Source organism: Tyto alba, unplaced genomic scaffold, assembly GCF_018691265.1.
Source record: "Tyto alba isolate M040663 unplaced genomic scaffold, T.alba_DEE_v4.0 Super-Scaffold_14, whole genome shotgun sequence".
NCBI lineage: Eukaryota > Metazoa > Chordata > Aves > Strigiformes > Tytonidae > Tyto > Tyto alba.
In genome coordinates, this window is record NW_024881276.1 from 20,615,932 (window position 1) to 20,636,035 (window position 20,104).

General features: G+C 34.4%; 1 protein-coding gene across 1 annotated transcript in view; it reads right to left on the bottom strand.

The window, feature by feature from the left end:
• The window catches only part of CFAP47 (cilia and flagella associated protein 47), a 341,806-nt gene that overhangs the window by 49,303 nt on the left and 272,399 nt on the right, over nt 1-20,104 (bottom strand). The window contains exon 57 of the mRNA XM_042788270.1: nt 19,479-19,574. Within this exon, the coding sequence (XP_042644204.1) occupies nt 19,479-19,574 (96 nt within the window). The remainder of the gene's footprint in view (nt 1-19,478; nt 19,575-20,104) is intronic.

Consider the following 20,104-nt stretch of genomic DNA (forward strand, 5'->3'; position numbering starts at 1 on the left):
AGTTTCCAGGAGACACATCACACTTCATACAGCGGGCAGTAACTGGAAACATACATACACATATATATAGGCCTCCAGTTGACTGTTATAAGTGAATGGGATAGAACGATTACTCAGCACTTTTGCCTTTTCCGAAATTGCTTACTTTGACATACTTTATAAATATTTGAAACAGCCAGTTTAGCTATTATTTTCCGCTATGAGTAACATATGTATATTTCCTGAGTTATGCATTTTTGTAGTCCTAAAATTTATAATCTTCATCATTTGAGGTTTACATGTTTCTGTAGTAAGGCCGAATTGAGCCCTACACTTATTTTTTTTGTTTCTTAGTACTCAAGAAAATAGACAAACTTGGTAAGAAGAATCTCTCTTGAAAAGTAACTTCTGCCCATTCATTTGATTAGTGTCATAGAACAATAGGTCTGTGAATGACAGAACTCAAAATATGCTAAATGTATTTCATAGCTAAATACTTCCCATAGTGGGAATATTGTTTCTACTGGAGGGAACACTTCTGTAGCCCAGTAAATATGGTTTCTTTCCATTATTATTGGCTTTTTAGTGGCTTTACAAGGTGGGGTCTAAGGATTTGATTGACACTTGTCTTGGCATAAGCTGATTTTAGCTTCTTTTATTTATGGCAGCAATTGTTTAGCAGTCCCATTTGGTTTAGGATATTTTTAGTTTATAGAGCTATGCGTAGACATCTGTGTAGACTGAATTATCTATGATATTAGAATAAAAATGGTTTGCAAGAGTGTAAACACAGGATGGTACCAGACGTCCAAAACTGAAAACACAAATCACAACGGTCACTACAGGAATACAATCTTGTTAAATCAATTTACATAAAGCAGAGAATAGAAAACTGAATACTTGAGAACCAGTAAAGAGAAAGTTTTCTTATGCAGACTCTTTTAAGATAATGCATAAAAATAAATCCACTTAGATCCCAAAACTGTTGAGGAACAAACACTTTACTAGCCCTCCAAGCAAAGAAACTGGTCATTGACAGCTCTCTGACATCCCCATCCAACCTCTGCACCTGGGGAGGACTGATCCTGTCAAGTTTAAGACCCAGAGGGACACCGGAAAGATGAGCATTACAGCAGAAAAAAAAAAGGTAGATAATAGGAAATGTTTTCTGTGTAATAATTTTAACTATGTTAACAGACTATGAATGGTAATATTATTGTAACTGGTCTAATAATAACTTTTATTAGCCTGTCAAATTAGACAAGAATTTTCTTGGTCCACTTATGTACCCTTTTGCCCACTGTGTTTTGTGTGCAACATCCTAAAACCCATCATGTGGCAATGCCAGCCTCAATGTTAAACCCTGAAACTTGTCATCAGATAATCTCTACATTTAAACATTCTGAAGAAATGACTTACAACTATTATTCAACCTGCAAATAAAATAAATCAGGCTTAAATTAAAATATATGGTCAAGCTTCTACCTAAAAAGCAGAAGAGAAAATAAAATACAAAAGACAATTCTAGATTACTTGCATTTCATTCAAAATCCTTAGGCAGAACAGAGGGTTTTAGAGCTGGGGGTTTGGTCTTTACATGAATTATTCTAAAAGATGTCCCCTTCACCAAAACATTTCTCCTACTCACAGCTTTACAGATTTAATTTCTTTGTCCTTGTCCTTCTAGGTAAAATATTCAAAGGTTAGACAGAACATTGCTGCAATATAGCTGAAGTATTTGGGTTTTAGCTAAGAGCTGATACCTTCAGAGAATATCCTCAAGGCTTGAGACTTCTATCACCCTCAAATTACTTCTCTATATAGAAGTTTTGTTTCACAATTTTGAGTAGTTTCTTTCTCTCAAACAGCAAAATAAACATTTCAAAACCTTTGTTCTACTATGTTTCATATGTTACACATATAAAGTAGTATCAGCTGCATAACAGTTCTATTTGCTTATTTGGTTTTAGATGTATTGTGGACTTTTCACAGAAACAGCACATGATGCATTAACAACAAAAATAGATAACTTGGTACTTATACCAATCAGTCTTCTCCTCTTAATGCTAGCTATGAGTTCTACATGTTTTTTGTGGCATAATGCAAGTGAAAATGAGAAAATAAAAATCATGTACCCTGAAAACAAAGTTTCAGGACTCAATTTTAAAACTACATGTAGGAAAAGAAAATCCCTCAGAGAAGACAGAGATCCTTCATTTCTTTCACATTTATTAGCAAGTCACTTTGATTACTTCCTCGGTCCAGGAGAAAAATTAAGTCAAATAATGGCCTGGATGTCATTACTGTTGGATTTTATTAGTTTTCGTAGTGAGTTCTGATTTAACTGCAATAGCCTCATGCAGAGGCCAGTAATCATATGTCCAGGATGACAGTTTAGAGAATACATCTTATGTTCTGACTGTTATCATTGTAATGCAAAACCTGCTCCAGAGTTTATCAAAACTATCACAGAACAGTAATTTGTTCCTAGAGGAAGTAAAGAAAAAAACATCAACAATATCCTCTAGCAAGAAACAATGTTGAGCTGTCAAGTGCCTTTTTACTTCAGAGATATTTTGGATTTTTATGGACAAACTCGTAATTCCCACCAACTTGTTCTTTTTTTAACAAGTAATGCTTTCTGACAGAAACCATACACACTGTACTTGTTTTAGGTCCATAAGTCTCAAACTACAAAATAATTTATTTTTCAAGCTCTGAAAATTCTCCTGTCTACATGATATCATCTTTTATTGTCAGTGTGGTGTCACATGCTATTTATGTATATTTTTGCTACTCAGTCACTATACCACATAAGGGCACATCAGTTTAGATATATGTTCAGAAATATTTCAACCCTACTGCAAAGATCTGGGACATGTTGGATCATATAATGTGGCACATAGCTACACACCTGTCAGACTCAGTTATAGATACATATCATATTTAAATTTTATTAAGACTTCATTAAAGTATCAATAATATTTTATTCCCTAAATTCCTATGGTTAATATGATATTTATTATGATTCTCCTGGTTTCCTGAGGGGTAGTTGAAATGTGGCGTGCATTTCTAGCCATAAGACAATTAGCAGTTCTTGGTTGGGGAATGCGCATTGCTTCCTGTTATGTGAACGAAGTTAAAATCAGCTCTGTAGTCCTAATTTAGAGCAATTCATAATTAGTATTCAAAAAAACCATTAAATACATGAGTTGGTAGCCTCTTAAATTCAGAGAGGAATATAGAGGAATATGCTTGGGGACCTTCAGAAAAAGAAGAAAAGGACAAAATTCTTAGAAGCAGACATGTCGAAAATCAACTGAACTGGAAAGACTTGCTGTGGTAGGAGATAAAAAAATCTAATAAAGTCCCCCAGTGGAGAGAGAGAAGATGCTACTAAAAGTAGAAATTACTATTAAGATATTCTGGAAAGGATCAAGGACCCAAATTACTTGACAGTGTCAGGATGATTCTGAATTGTACTGACACAGAAGACAGGCTTTGAATGACTCAGTGGTAAACAGAAGCTGCAGTGTTTCTGAATGGAGGTGGCTGCTGCAGATCCTGTACATCTCTGTGAATCCAGAAATGGAAAACGTATGTAATCCACAACTCTGGAGGCAAGATGGCTACCAACAACAACATCTTCCTATGAAATACAAAACAAATGTCTACAACTTAGCTTTTATTTATTATTGTATGAACTGCTGATTTCTAGTTCTTAGCAAGAGAGAAGTTATTTTTCTTTTGATTCAGGAAGGAATAAAACCGATCATCATTGATGATTCTTTTTTAAAACTTAGTTATAGTACAGTAGTGGATAAAAATACATGAAAACGGTACCTTTCTGGAATAGGAAGGAGACATGTTAAGTCAGTAACTGTAACTTCCGCTGACAATAACTTGTGGTGAGATAACTGGGAATGAAAATTTTCATGGAAGTAACTTAATCAGTGAGGATTATCCATTTTAAATTTGTCAAAATGAGAAACAGCCAACCTTCAAATCTAAGGCATTTTCCTTCACAATATGGTTGAGAACAGTCTCTAAAGCAGCTCAAGGCATAAATGATTTGCAGTCAAATGTTGAACAAATGTAGGGACAAAGCTTTTCCCAATAGCTGTTTGTCATAGGTGTACACTGAAGAAAAGGTGAAGGAAAAAATCCTTGTTTATACAGATGACAGTCAACAGATCTTCACAAACTGTCATTTGGTATCAATTTAAAGAAAAAAATAAAAAGGTTTATTTTGTGATGTATAGCAGCCAGGAGTTGAAGAAAAAGTTAGAAAAGAGTTCCAGAAAATTACTAGTTAATTTTTCCTGAAATCTGTAGCTTTTTCTGACGGAATATATTGTAACTCCAAATTTAATTGCATTATTAGATAACTTCCTTTTGTATAAAGACTAATGACCACAAAACTTAAAAGAAAACAATGATTCTTTAGGGGCAACAGACTGCAATCTTTATGTGTAAAGAAAAGAAAGCTTTTACAGTCCATATTTATTGAAGGTACTTGATTTTTTGCCCTTGTTTTAATCATGCAGTAGTAAAAGAATAAGCAAAATAATATAATGGAAATTCTTAAAATGCTAATTCAGAAATTTCGAAGTACTTTTTGCCATTTTTGATTAATAATACAAGCGTGTTTAAAGAATGTTTATTTACCCAGAACTCTGCAGAGATTTTTTTTCATTTCTTCACTGCTAAACATTTCAGTCATTGTAATCATCTAACTTGACTTATATACACAGGATTTCAGAGAACTCATTTGAAAAATCAAGGACCAGTCTCAATAACTTTTCTTGAACAAGAGAATTTAATTAGGAAAAACACATCTACTTGATTTAAAATTTGACAGTGATGGTGAATCCTCCACATTTCTTCAAGAATTGTTCTAAGAGTTGATTAAGCTCATTATTAAAAAAATATTTCATTTTGTATTTGACTACTAAGTAACACTGACCTGTTTTCAGTCCCTGATTTTTCTTGTGAGAATAAATACTCTTCATTACTAACATACTGGTTTTTAGTGAGGTAGAACAAATGAATTGTCTTTGGTCAGCTAAGTAATTTGGAGTCACTGAAACTCTCACTCTCATCATGGATCATTTAAACATGTTTGTATTGCAAAGATGAACAACACCTGTAGGAGGCACACAAGCTAACATCGTATACCAAATGGAGGGAGTCTGTAAGTAAAGAGGCTTCAGGAAGTTTGAAAAAACCCCTGGATTTCTCTAATCACTAGCAGGCAGAGGTACTAAAAGGTAGGGAAAAAATAATTTCCACTTAATTCAGAGATGGGAGAATTGGGTAAATCAGTGGATCCAAGAAACAAAAAGAACATAAATCATTCTTAATTTGGAAAAGGGACAAATCAATAAGAAAAAAACCCTAATATGATACTATTGGTGATTTTACACTTGAAGAGATGTAAAGCAAGCTGGAAAGATAAGGATAACCCAAAAATTCCTCAACAGTTACTGACATGCTCTTATATTATGTATTGTGGTCTTGCGCTATTGTGTGTGATAAAACTGAATTTCTTATCTGTACATGCAGAAAACAATGTGATATTCATACAGGTCTGAATAATAGTTCTTTTCAATAATCCATTTCTTATTATCCTATTTAATAGAAAAGAGAAAATAGTATACAATGGCTAGAAAAAAGCCTCTAAAAAGACTGAACACAATTCAGCTTGTGGTTTCTGTTGGTTGTACGTAACACAGTTAATAAAAATGGCAGTAAATCTGAGGGATTAGTTTACATTGTTGGATTTCATTGTGAAAAAGGCAGTGTTACCTATAGTTAATAAATATCAATTCTTATGGGCTATTAACCTTTGTGTTACTTTAATATCTATATGAAGGAGAAAATTATTTAATATATAAGGGATTTTCTGTGCTTGTGAAGCAATCAGATAAAAGACAATTCAGTAACAAAAGTTGTTGCAATTGTATAGTTTTCTCTTCAATGTACAAAACAAGGTTATTTCATGTTAACATTCTTATAAAACAAGTAGGTAAACAAGCCTATCACAACACGTGATTTGCATTTAATACATTTGTTATTATAAAAACCCTCATATGTTAGACTGAATTTCACATCTTAAAGAGGAAGTTAATAGCTCCAATCTGCAGATAAAAGAAACTGAGTTTCGTGGACTTCTTGGTGGTTCCATGGAATAGTTTGCATTTTAAGTGTCCTTTTAAACTTTGTATGAAAATTGTTTTCCAAATGCTTCACCAAACAATTACTAGAAAAGAGGATTTGCTTGCCTTTCAAGCCTCAAGGTTTTATTCTGAAACAGTCACGACCTGAGTATGGGAAAGTTTTAGTACACTTATACTTCTGTTTCTTTGGGTTAAAATTAATACGATGTTAAATACCTTCCCTCAAGTAAGTGAAGATTTCTGAATATAAAATTATCAAGTACCTTAATTTGTGAGGGTGAGAAGTGCTTAAGTATCAGCACACTTTCATTACCTAATTAAATTTTAAAGGTTATAACTATTTTTGCAAATAAAGGTTTTATCCAAAATAGCACAATAACAGTAATATCAGAAGTGTCAAATCCTTGGGCATAAACCACTGCATGATAAAATTAATGTCCTATCAAGAAGAATCCCAGAGAGTCAAACACTGTTCCAGCTTTGCTCTCATAAGCCTTGAAACATGTCATCTCAAAAGATATTATTACTGTGTAAAGAAAGAAATTTCCCTCCACTCAGCAGAAGTGATACTAGACCAAGTGACCATGAATGTAATAAAGCATCTTATGTATGTTGTTATCATAAACTCTGATGTCTAGTGAAGAATCTTGTGTTGCACGCTTCAATGGTTGTAAGATGTTACTCATTGCAACAGTAAAGGTCATGATTCAAACACTTTTCATCTATTCGTAACATAAATCTTTGTTCTGCGTTTCTTTAGGAATACCCAAATTATGTCCCATACTTAATATCAAAATCTCCTCTGTTGGCTTATATACTATGCTTTATGAGCAGGATAAGCATCACATTAAGATAGAGGCAAAGACTGACTTAAAGTTAAAGCACGTCCTCTTCTTTCACACATGGCAAACAGAACAGTAATGTCCACATTCTTTTATTCCTGGGTTGGTTTGGTTTTTGGGTGGTTTTATTTTTAGTTTGGTATCAGTGATGCTTTTAGAATAACAAATAGTACTTGAACCTAAATATTGCTGTAAAATGTGAGATGTTACTAATGTTGATTATTGAAACCAATCTTCATGTAAATAGCAACTGTTTCAGCATAAATATTGTCAAAGCTGAAAATAAGGTCCTGTATGCATCAGAAAAGGTAGAAGAGAAAGATAAATCAGTTTTTACTGAGACTTATATGAAGAGGAAAGAGGTACTGGTGATATTCATTCTTTTTGCAAATACACTCAGGCAGGTACAATCCCAGTGACTTTATCAAACAAGAATAGGCCCTGCCTAATCATTCAGGCTCTGTGACAGAAAAGTCAATCAGGGACTGCAATTCCCCCTGGTAACTGAAAGATATACATTTTTAATAAGAATTTGAATAATTTATTATCTCCCCTATAAAAAAAATATTTTGAATAATTTGTTAATCTTAGTAATAGTATGACAAAATATCTAGGGAAGAGAATTAAAGCAGTGGAGTACTAAGGATATGATGTTCATTTTAATTAAATTATTCCTCCCCTACAGAGAACAGTTTTAAAGACCCCATTCGTCAAGAACTGGAACTACAGTGTTATTGATCCAGATTACATCTTGTGAACAAGGAGAACTATATAATTTTGAGGTGAACATATAGATATTGGTATATTAAAGTATTTAGCAAAATAATTAAACATACAAATAACCCCACCTCAATTCACACCATGGCTATTAGAATGCATGCCTAACATACACATTTACATTTCCTCTAATTTCAGTGCAACTGAAACACATGTTTAAATTTAAATTCTTTGCTATTTAGGGATTGTCTTACATACCTGAAATGAAACATACTCAAATATGCTACTGAATCAAGAACTTCATCCATCAGTCAGAACTGAACAAACCAAATGGATTTTTCCCTATCATAGATAATTTGTTTGACTTTCGAATGCAATTGTTAGCAGCTATTATTTCAATTAATCACATACCCTGCCACAGAACCAAACATATTATTTAGCTGTGTACAAATCTTATTATGGATATTTAGGGAGGAGAACACATGAGGGGGAAAAAAAAAAAAAAAAAAAAGACCAAAGTAGGTGAGGAATGAACAAGCATAGGAGAATAAAGGTAAAAGAGGATAAAAGATGCCAGTCATGTAAGCAAGTGCTGGCCAGTACATCTGTCTGACAATGCCTCAGGATTGATCACTATCCTATACTCTCATTAAATTTTATGCCTATCTTATGTGCAATGCACTCTCTAACCTCACCCTCTGTGTGAGTTGGCCTAACACTAGCAAAGTTCAAACTGGACTAGCCAGCAAGTGGGATGAGGCCTGAGTGCCAGCTACTGTAGAGACTAAATCTAAGACCAGTCATTGGAGAGAAGAGCGTTTTGCATGTGTCGTTGGGTGTCAGCTGCTACCTAATATCAGGTCAGACTAGCCAGCAAGTAGCAGGAGGCCAGCATCTGGAAAGACCCATGGTCAGGACTAGTGACCAGGTAAAGAGCCTACAGACTGAACACACATACAGGACAGACTTAAATCTGTGTTAATATTCAAGAGACCAGCAGACACACATGTATTTGTGAGTCGAGTGAATGAACATATGTGTATGTTCCGCTAGTGAACTTTGAGCTGGACTAGCCAGCACATAGGAGTAGGCCAGCATCCAGAAAGACCCAAGGTCTGAGCCAGTGATCAGGTAAGGAGCAGACACAAGTACTGGAGAAACTTAAGAGTCTATGCTAATATTTAAAATATATGAGGGTGTGTTAGTGCATCAATAGATTGAAGTTGTGTGCATGTACCTCCAGCACAGTTCATTCCTAATCAGCTGAACATGAGCAACCATATCAGGCTGCCCGTGCTGTTCATATTTATGGGTGTGTTGGTTCTTTTTAAGGGTGTGCTGGTAAAGGCACTGATCTCTGTGTTGATCTGTGTGGCTGTCTGTGTTTGTACTCTGTCTCTGTGTGTTTGTGTGTGTGTCTGTGTGCATCTGCTAGTCTGTCTGCAGGAATAGCTGCTAAGCTTGGCCACTGGATGGGCAGGAGAACTTCTTGGCTCTAATTTGGCTCCAGAAGAAGAAGAAAGAAAAGCCTCTGTGCTCCCAAAGTCAGCTGGAGTCTTACCTCTCACAGTCTGAGGTTCACACTGGTGTTAAGCCTACTAAGTCTTTCACCACACTATAGATCTTCTCAAATGTTAAACCTCCTTATTCAGCAAGATATTTTCTTATACTGGCAACAATTTTGGATCTAGCAACCACGTATACTGCTAAACTAAAACCCAGCCAACACTGACTCCACCAAGAAGTAGAAAATACAAACCTGCATGCCCAGCACACTCTGACAGCTTTCTTATCAATTCAAACAACTAGTCCTAGGGAATTAGTGACTAAAGTAAAAAAGAAAAAACAAAACAAAACAAAACAAAACAAAACAAAAAACAACTTTCCTTTCTATTCGTTGCTGACTGCAATTCAGATTGATATTTCATGTAATTCCAGCTGAGGTTGCAGTGTAAGAACATTGTCGGAAAGCAACAAAAATATGTATCTATCATAGGGTTGTAGGACTACAAGTAGAGAAGGTAGACAAAAGAATTCAGAGCTCTGAAAAATGTGAAGAAGCAAGGTTAGTTGTTTAGCTGGATAATTATGGAGTGATTTGATTGTATGAGTTTCACTTGCGTGATTGGGTTTCACTCAAATACAAAATAAAGGAGAGACACTCCTGTAACATACCAGGCTCTGTGATACTTTATACTAAATATCAAAAGAAACTCCAGGAACATCCCTGCTTTTCACAGTTCCTCAATATAGCACTTACACAGAGTATCAAGGGTTTGCAACAACATCTTACAGTTGTGTTCTAAATATCTGTGCCCAGTGACTCCTCACACTGGCACTGGAGCCTGGACTTCTAAGAACACTTGCTGCTGCTTCAGATGAGAAAAAAAGGGTCACAGCAGGGATCATCATTCTGAAATAGATACATACAAAGCTTAAGACTGAGGAAATAAAACTTTTAAAATTAAGCTGAAGTACATGATGTTCCTGCAGGCCAGTTAAATCAAATTCTGATTAAGAAAAATCTTAACGGTTCACAGGCTTTAAAGTGTGAGCCATTATATTAAGAATTTTGTTGCCACTGTGGGCAAAAATTGTTGTTTAGCCACTGAATGTATACTATATACAGAATTTTACTTTGCCTTAGCCTTTGTCTTATATTTGAGACCCACTCTTCATTGACCATAAGAAAAGAGAAAATCAATGTAAACCTTTTACAAAAAAAAGTTATAGAAAAACTCAATGTAGGAAAAAAAAAGAACATTAATTCAACAGTGTAATTATCAAGTACTCCTAAGGCATAAAACTTCAAGGTTGAAAGCTTAGTTACAATAGTGCCTTCTGACATTTATGCCTTAAAATAAAATCTGTACCCCAGACAGTAACTTAATAAGATAAGTTTAAATTGTCTTTTCTCTCCTGGACAGAATATAGTAATTAAAAAAAAGACACTGAAGTTCAAACCAACTAGCTCTTCTTTCCCTCAACCCCTCAGTCCATCTTCTGAAAGTTATCAAATTTTATCATGATCTTGCAACTCCAAAAAATCTTACACAAAAGGTTCAATTTCTTTCCTACAGATAACTTCTCATTTAAAAATACAATGTATTAAGACGGTGTTTTTAAGATCTTTACAATTGTTTCTGGCCTCTTCTTTGGGAAAAAAGGTCTATGTACTTTTTCTATCTTTCCATACATTTTGCTATTAATATCAACATCAGTAGGGTGGGTTGTTGTTTGTTTGATGTTTTTGGGGGGAGGAGGAGAGAGGGTGGGTTGTTTCTGTTTAAGTTTTCTGTCCACTTTCAGCAACGTTAGACATAGATCTCCAACGCTCCTTCAATGCTTTGTGGAACTCAACAGCTGGATAGACAAGGAAAATCAACTCAGAAACACAAATGAAGAAAAGCTACAGCAGACTCAACAGTTGTAGTTCTCAGTTGGGAAACTACTAGCTAGTTTAGGGAAGGGGGGGAAACAATTTTTAGTGTATATTTGGGGTGGAGCATGGATGTGGAATGGTCTTGCACAGATGAATCAATGAGAGACAGAGACATGTTGTGATTATTCCAAGAGCAGAAGAGGACAGGAAAAATAGATACAAGATGGAAGTCTAGAATATCAAGCTTCTTTAGTTCTGCTACTCAAGAAACAACTGTTTGATACTGATTGTAATTTCCCCACTGTGCATGTGTGGCTGGAAACAAAAGATGAGTGCAGATAATTTTTTGCAGACAATTCAGAGCTAGACATAGATTTACTGATTAATTTATAGTATGAAACAAATCTGTGTCTCTGGAGTTTTCACTAGGTGTATTACCTAAACAGGTGAAGACTAGAAGCAAGAACCAGGCAAGAGGGAGAGGAGGAAGTAAGGAGTTCTGTCTTATTCAAGGACACATTCTGGCTCCATCTTGTCCATCCACAGCTGTTATCAAATAGATTAGCAGCAATATGCTATTTTAAGACAGAATTAATCATCTTTTCATTTTCTATCTCTATTGAAATTGAAGGAGATAATTTCATATCAAGTTCTAAAACACAGCAGATATTTTAAAATAAATAGTCTAAGATAATGTGAAATAACAGCCTCCCCTGAGGCTAATTTGCATAGTTTAAATGGTCTGAAGTGCTGTACTCTGGATGTTCAGTAACAAATCACAAGATTCTGATGAAACCTGCTGCATAGCCTAGCTTAAATCTGTGCAGCAATTATAGCTTGAAAATCTATTTCCCATGATAAATTCACATGGGAAGTCTTATGTGAATTTGCATGAAACTATGCAAAAGATGGGTTTCTGATGTTTTCCCTTCTTTTATTTGCATCCTGAATATCTTTTTTCCTCTCTCTTCTTTTGCAACATCAGGAGAGCATGCTGAAGTAGATAAATAATTTCTTTATATAGTCGGGTAAATGTACTGTTCTACTACTTCAACTCAAGGGATTGTTTATAAAAGAACAGCAAGAGAGACTTTCTGCTTTTTCATACAGTGCTGTCTTTCACTTCATTAACTTTAAGTTATTTCACTAAAACAGTTGTCTGGATTTGCAAAAAAAAACATAAAGATATGTCCACACCATACAATTTGTAAAGAAAGTAAAACTCCAAGGTAAAAAGATTGCATATTACAGGCCAGATACATGTATATAAAATATGGCCTGGAGACATCTCAGAAAAGTACAAAGAAAAATATTTAAGTTTTATTGTTCATTGTATTAGAATATTATGTTTCAGTGTTTAAACATTAGTATTAGAACATCTCTTTCAGTGTTTTTTTTTTTAAAAAAAAGACATATCACTCATTAATGCTATAATTCTGTCTGTAACTAGGCTTTCCTGTAAGAATATTTTTGAGCACAGATTCCCCAACTATTCATTCATATGGTCAGTTTGCAGGAGTGCCTTAAAACATGACACAAAAATGTCCCTACTTATTACTGATTTTCTCCACATGAGGAGTCTTAGATGTGCTGTGGCTTTAGAGAGCTCTCCAAGGTTTCCCATGTTGACAGTCGAGACAACCTGCATTCCAGAATGCCACCAGCTGGAATACATTGACTTTTGTCATCACATCTCTCTGGAGATAAATATGGCTTAGACTGCATCACTCGTGTTGCCATGTCACATCCCAGTACTGACACCCTCTTTAAAAAAGCATGCTTCTTTGTCAGCTACAATATGAGAACACTGCTTTTTTATAATGGTTTCAGTGGGTTCAGAGAGGTAAGCCACAGTGATTCAGTAATCAGGAAGCTGCCATGCACATGGAATAGGAAGGGGTACCATGCCTTCAATTCTGCTGGAAATTTCACAAAGCAGATTTGCATATGTACAAGCTTCCAAGTGCCATGATAGCACTGCAGAGATAACAGAACAAAGGAAAATACTAGATGAAGGTTTAAACAAGGCAACAGTCATACAGATATGCCAACGTTGGCCAAGAAGGGAAGTCACTGTGTTCAAGAAGGCTGTTATTTTGTGGTGAGCATAAACAATAATTTCTTCAAATACATATGTAATCTTCAGAGCAGCAGTTCACCTACCTATGATGCAAAGCCTAATTAGGTGCAGCATAGCACCACAACTTTGGATTGATTTTACTGAGGAAATTGGTAAGATATGAGAAATTACCTAAGCCTTGCAAGAAATGAAAGGTAAAAACATAGACAGAATGGTAGTAACAGCTCAAGGACTCAGTAAGAAACTACTGAAATTAAAAGATATAAAAACTCTATGAAAAGAAAGCAAAGAATCAGAAGATGACAACTCAGCAACATCATGGATCAACCTATTTCAAGAATCAGTGGAGGCTGACCCATCCACAAATGACTGATGACAGTGTGGGCAGCAAAAATACATCCCATGTCTCACTGGGAACAATGACCATATGAATACATAGCCTAGCAACATGTTAGCCCTAGTTATCTACTGCATGTATTAGCCAATAAAACAAAGCTGTGTTTTCTAAAATTGCATAAATCCTGCCTGCAGTCTCTTTGTGCACAGTAAAAGATGCCACCCCAAAAATGATCCAGTGAGGAAGGAATATCATAACCCCAAGGTGGAGAACCAGTAGGTCTCTCCCTCAAAGGACAATTCCAGTAAAGATGATATTACAACATTCTCATGATGCTCCTGATTTTCAGGCCACCAACTCTATGGGACTTCTACCAGTCAGGGACAATCCACCAATCTACAATGGTATATGGCCTGTCAGCAAACCTTTTTATCACAGACTGCTGCTGAGGACATGTGGCCCATAAATTTTTCTACTATGTATCCAACAACCAGTAACTTTCCATCTAAATATGGTCTGCAGTCAGCCAGCCACTGCCTTACACTCATAGTAAAAGAGAAGAACTGGAGCTAAACCTGCTTTTATGCACTGAACTGATCCAGGAGCTAATCCTGGACCCTCTCAGGAAGCCAGTCCTAACAGCATCTCAGGAGCAAGAACAGAATAAAAAGCAGAGTTAAAAATTGGGACACTAAAAGGCAAAACCTGATCTAGCAAAATGTGCGCTTTCCCAAAAAGGGGACAGTAGACTAGAAGTAAAAGATGAGTGGCAGGCTTGTGAGATGAGTGTACCTGCAGCTTGAGGAATAGCATCAGTAGGAGACACTGATGGTTGACTTCAGGAGACTGCCTGCCTCCTCCTTGCCTTCATTCCTTTCTGACCTCTTTCCTCTCCATCTATGAGGAAACCAAACTACCAGTTCCCTGGTCCTATATATAAAGAGTCAGGCAGATGTCTGACACCTACGTGCAAAGTCTTCGGCATAAATGGTACCCGGTCTTGAAATAGTTAACATACTCATGACACAGCATGTTGTAGAGCTATTTGGTCAATAAAAGGGCAAGCAGGGGAAGAGAAAGCTCAAACCAGCAACTTCAACCCTAAATTCCAGAGCAGCCTATCTTCAATTCAATCTGCTCTGCCTAGTTTTACATAATTTTCAAATTGTTTTCCTAAATTAGGTGCTCAAATTCAGTATCATTTATTGTGTCCACTACACAATAAGAAAGTTGTCTCTCTACAGTCAAGTTTAAAATCTTAACAAATAAACCCATACTAGAAGTTTTTTACAGTATCTAGAAGATGTTCAAGAAAATCTAAATGAGGAATCATGAACTTTTTTTTTTTCCATATGCTAGCATCAGCACCATAGGCTTTAGAGGTCACTCACTGACAGAAGCAGCTGATCCTAGGCTGTATACTTCCTGAATAGATCTTGTGTATCACAAGTACTTAATGTACCACAGCTTATGAATATATGAACTACGTATGGACAGTACATCTGTTGAGCAGTTTTGCTCAGAAAAGTGAAACTTGATAGTTTCAAAAGGTGAAAATTCAGGAAGACAATAACATTAATGACAGAACATCAAACTCAAAGAAAAGTAGCAAAAGTTCATCAGAAGGAACGAACACTTAAATACATAAACCAGATAAAACAGACTAAGGAAGTTCAAAGGAAATCTGGCACTGAATCCTCCAGCATTTCAATGGAACTCTTAATTCCTTCAGTTTCCCTGTGAAAACATGTGCCATAAAAGAAGGAAATATTGAATCTAAAACCCCGCAAAGAAGGAAAACACTTCTTTTTTAAGTGAATGTCATAATTATCTTGTTATTTCATTTTGGTTTGTAGTGAGGTTTCAGTGTGTGTGTGTGTGTCCCCTTCTTCTCCAGTTACTTTCATTATTAATAACTGTTTATGAAGATAAAAATAGGATAGTATTGTGTATGTACCTGGTTGTTCAGTCTTTTCATTGCTTGAATGTCCTCCTTTCCTACAGAATCCATTACATGAGTATTGACGACTTCCTGACAAAAACTCTAAGTTATAAAGTGTAAAATTATTTCTGCTTGTTGTGAGTGACCAAACCATGGTCACAGAATGTAGCTTAAAAATGGAAGAAGAAAGAGAGATTAACATTTTCCAAAATCTTTTCAAAATAGTCTGATAGCATGTAGAACTATTTCTCATGATTCTCTTTTTTTAGCTCTTCAAGTAATTTTGTGATAACGAAAGCATTAAAAAAGAGCCAGTCTTCCTAGGAACGAAGACAACCAGGAAAATCAAGTACTTTAGTTTCATTGGTTTTCAGTCTTTGAAAGCAATCACAAAAAAAACCCAGATTGAATATGTAAAATAACAGAAAGAATAAAGCAGATGCAAATAAATATAGAATTAAAGAGTGAAGTATTGAAATCTAACATTTTAGGAAATGGTCTGAGGACCTGAACAAAATTTATGCCATTTCTTTGGTGAAATTAGTTTAAAAGACAAATTATCCATAACCATAGTGGACTGCACATGTTATAAAAAGTATATTAAAAAGCTTTCTCAAATATTGTTGAATAAAATATGAAACTATAATAGTAACATGCTCCCAAAGTGCATACACAGAATTTTAGTATCTGTAATTTGATTGCCATCAAAGTGGTTTAACATTGCAAGCAGCTTTTTGGAATGTCTCCCTAACAATGTATACATTTATCAAACATACTTTATCTTTCCTTCCTAAGTGCTTGAAAGCTAATAAGTACATGTTATTTTATACTAAAGCAAAGTCAGAAGGCAAAAACAAATAGGTAATCATAGAGATCTCAGTAAAAAGGGAAAAGAGATGAACACAGAACAATTGACATGACAGCTTTAAAATATAGAAGTTGCTAAATATAAAACTTGTGCTGAAATGTGGAGAGAGATATATAAAAAAAAAAGGTTCAGCTAACTGTCCTGTTTACTGTTCTTGTTTGACACTGCACAAAGTTATTCACAACAGACAGGCTTATTGGCCACCTGGAACTTCAGCTAAGCCATAAAATGAAATGGCTGGAGGTTGAAAGCAAAATGAGACCACAGCTTCAGTATTAGGACCAGGTGAAGTAATGCAGTCTGTGTTACTGGGAGACAGTACCAGGCAGTTCAGAAGACTTATGTTGTTACTGTGAAGCCAAGGCAGGAAAAAAGGGATAGTCTACCATGAGAAACAATTTCACAGCATGGCTAGTACTTTGGATTTTTTTTTTTATAAAAGTATGATTAAGAAACTATTCCAAGATTCTCAGCCTATCTCACTGTTTCTGAATTTCTGCCTTCAGTTTTTAAAGTCAGTGAGGGAAAAACAAGTAATTAATTAGCAGCCAGCACAGTTTTTCCACAAACATAATTGTTGCTCATAAAATGATCTAGCCATCATATTCCAGCAAGCCTACTAAGAAGAATATTTGGTTCCAATGCATTTTCATAGCATTCTTTCTTCATTGTAGGGAACAGTGGTAAAGCAGTAACACCTGCATCTAATACACACTATTAAGTGTAGGGGAAAAGAAGTACTGAGTGTTTGCATAAAAATTATTCTTAACATCATTTCAGTGTCCCTGACTTGTGAGTGAGACCAGGTGCAAAAAAAAAAAAAAAAAAAAAAAAAAAAAAAAAAAAAAAGGCATGCATTCACTGATTTCATGGCCTCCCAACAAGGCAGATCAGTCTGCAGAATCCTCAGAGCAAAAGATTCACATTATGAAAATATTTAAGATCTAAAAGAAAAAAGTGGAAAGTACAGTTTTAAAAGATTGCTTTGATGCTCTAATATTTCTGTCAAGTGATTGCCCTGTCAGTTCTACTGTACATGAATTAGATTGTTTTGGACAGTTTCTCACTGCTTCTGTGAAAAAAATAAATATAATCTCATGACAACAGTTACAAATTTTTATAAGCCTGTGTAAAATGTACATATAGAAAAATTAGATGATGTCCAGATCAATTCTTTCATCTTCTTTTTCTTCTAAATCCTTCTTTCTATATCAGCCAGAAATATTGTTGAGGCATAGTAAACTTCAAGGAGAAGAAACAAAAACAGTTCCTTGCTGTTTCCAGCAAGGTCTGTGACATCCTTTACAAAATAATGGTGTAGCAAGTACATCTTCAGGAAAATCACAGTATATGGTGAATTTCTGAATGAAAATGAAAACAAGTCACCCTCATTTAATTTTTCTAACTCAGGTCTTTAGTTTGAGATAGATAATATTTCTTCAAGGAACATGGTATGGCTTGTTCTGATATCTTTATTAACATGTAATAGACATTCACACATACATTTGTGTGTGATACTAGCGAGAAAAATTATTTTATTTGGTAAATGATTTAAGATATGAATAATTTACCTATGTTTTGAAATTAGAAGCATATCTGAGAAGTAATCTATAGAAATAATTATTAGGAAAAATATGTAAATATTCTATGTAAATACAGAAATCTACTTATCTCCTATACTTCAGCAATTAATAAATTGTAATGATTAAAATACACTAATTATCTGGCATTCCAAGCTTTACCATAACACTGGATAAAATGAATAAATCAATTGCTATCATATACAAGTCATAAATAAGTTTTGGTAAAATTACAACACTAAAGGCAATTCACTCCTTTACTATCCTATCTCAGATGAGATGTGACCAGCAATATCATCTAAAATTTAATTAAAAAAATAAAATAAATTAGCTTAATTATTTCCAGATAAATCAGGTTTATAGTTTCTAGATTTTATTGTCAAAATTAAAATTATCAGGAAGAACATGAGAAAATAGAGAAAATAGTAATTTGCAACTGAAAAACTATCTTAGGGGAAAAAACAAAACACACCAAAAAAACAAACAAACAAACAAACAAACAAACAAAAAACAAAACAAACAAAAAAAACAAAAACAACAACAAAAAAAAACACAGTTGAAAGGTCCGGCAAGTGTGAGGAGAAAAATAAGCATACCTAGAACGAAGTAATTGTGAAGTTTATTTTCTATTTTGTTTTTTGTTAAATCAGGAAAAAGTAAAAGCAGTTGTAAATGCTTAACTAATTAATTTTTTTAATTTCTTACTCCTTTCTTCTTAACTGATCCTTCAAACTAGAAAAATTTTATTTTAAAAAGAACTTTCTTAACGTTTACATGTTTTTCCTCTCTGGTATTTCAGGTTTTAGGAAACTGACTTGTTGCAGGATAAATTGATAAAATAAGTATTAATAATAGTTTAAATATATTAAAAAATTACTTTTCAAGTGTATTCATTTGCAGTTATTACAAAAACATACAATTTCTCATAAAAAAAAAAAAAACAAAAACAAACAAACAAAACAAAACAAACAAAAAATATTAAGAAGCCTTTAAATTTAAATTTAAGAATTTTAACATTTGATATTTTTCTACCTAGTATGTCATAAACATTTTCACAGTGATGTTCCTTATCTTAACAGTCCTAAAATACTGCTATATTTATTTACATTTAATGTCTTAATTCAAAGCCTTTCCTAAGAATACATCAAGACTGCATTGCTATATGGGTTCATTCACCCGCTTGCTTCTTTTACACATAATCATCACTTTGACATCACACATGACATTTGTGCTTTGATGGTAAGACATTATTTATGGAAGAAATCAGATTTCAGAAGTCCAAGAAAATCATTGCAGGGGTTAAGAAAAAATATCTGTCAAAAAATTAAAAATACATACTTCAGAGGAACATTACTGGATACACCTCTGATTGTTACTTACTTATTTATGTTAAGTAAAACAAACACTTCATCAATATGGGGCTAATTCTTTTTTCTGCAAGCCAGATTCAACACATCAACTGATTAGTTGCACTCATCAAAACACCAGATTTTATACACACTATAGATTTCAGGTACCACAAAAGATCACGCCTTGTAAAAAAATCAAAGTAGAATTCAAGAAATTACGTACCTCGTGGTTGTTTAAGCAGAAGATGGAAAACAGATTCCTCACTGGTGGACTTGAATAGGACAGATGCACTGAGATGACAACTGGACTGCTCTTGATCTAAAAGAAAAACAGAACTTAAGAAAATCATTCATGGAAACTCATTTAGAAGTCAAAATTGATTGAACAATTTATCTAATAAAATATATTCATAGACAGGGGTTTTAAAAAATACATTCTCAAATGGGAGTGCATGGGCCATTTTTTTTCTCCATTTTGCTTAAACGTTCTCTCAGTACTTTCCCCATTGTGATGCAAAGAAGTATAGATATAATGTGGAGATCTTAAATAAAATTAAAAGAAAATAACATGCCATCAAGAAAACCCAAATTTTAAAATGTTTTCAGTTAAATAACATACAGAGATTACAAAGTAAACTGTTTCTAAATAAAAAAAAAAAAAAAAATCAAATGGCCAAGAAAGCCCATGTTGATATGAAACATGTAAGAGAAAGCTTGAGAGAAATGGGTTCAGGACCAACAGTACTGCAACAGTTGCAGACAAGAATTGCTTTCTTGATGACAAGTTACCAGATCAGCTAACAGATTACGTTACAGAGTCAGAGGATTTTTGCATTATTTTGATTGTTT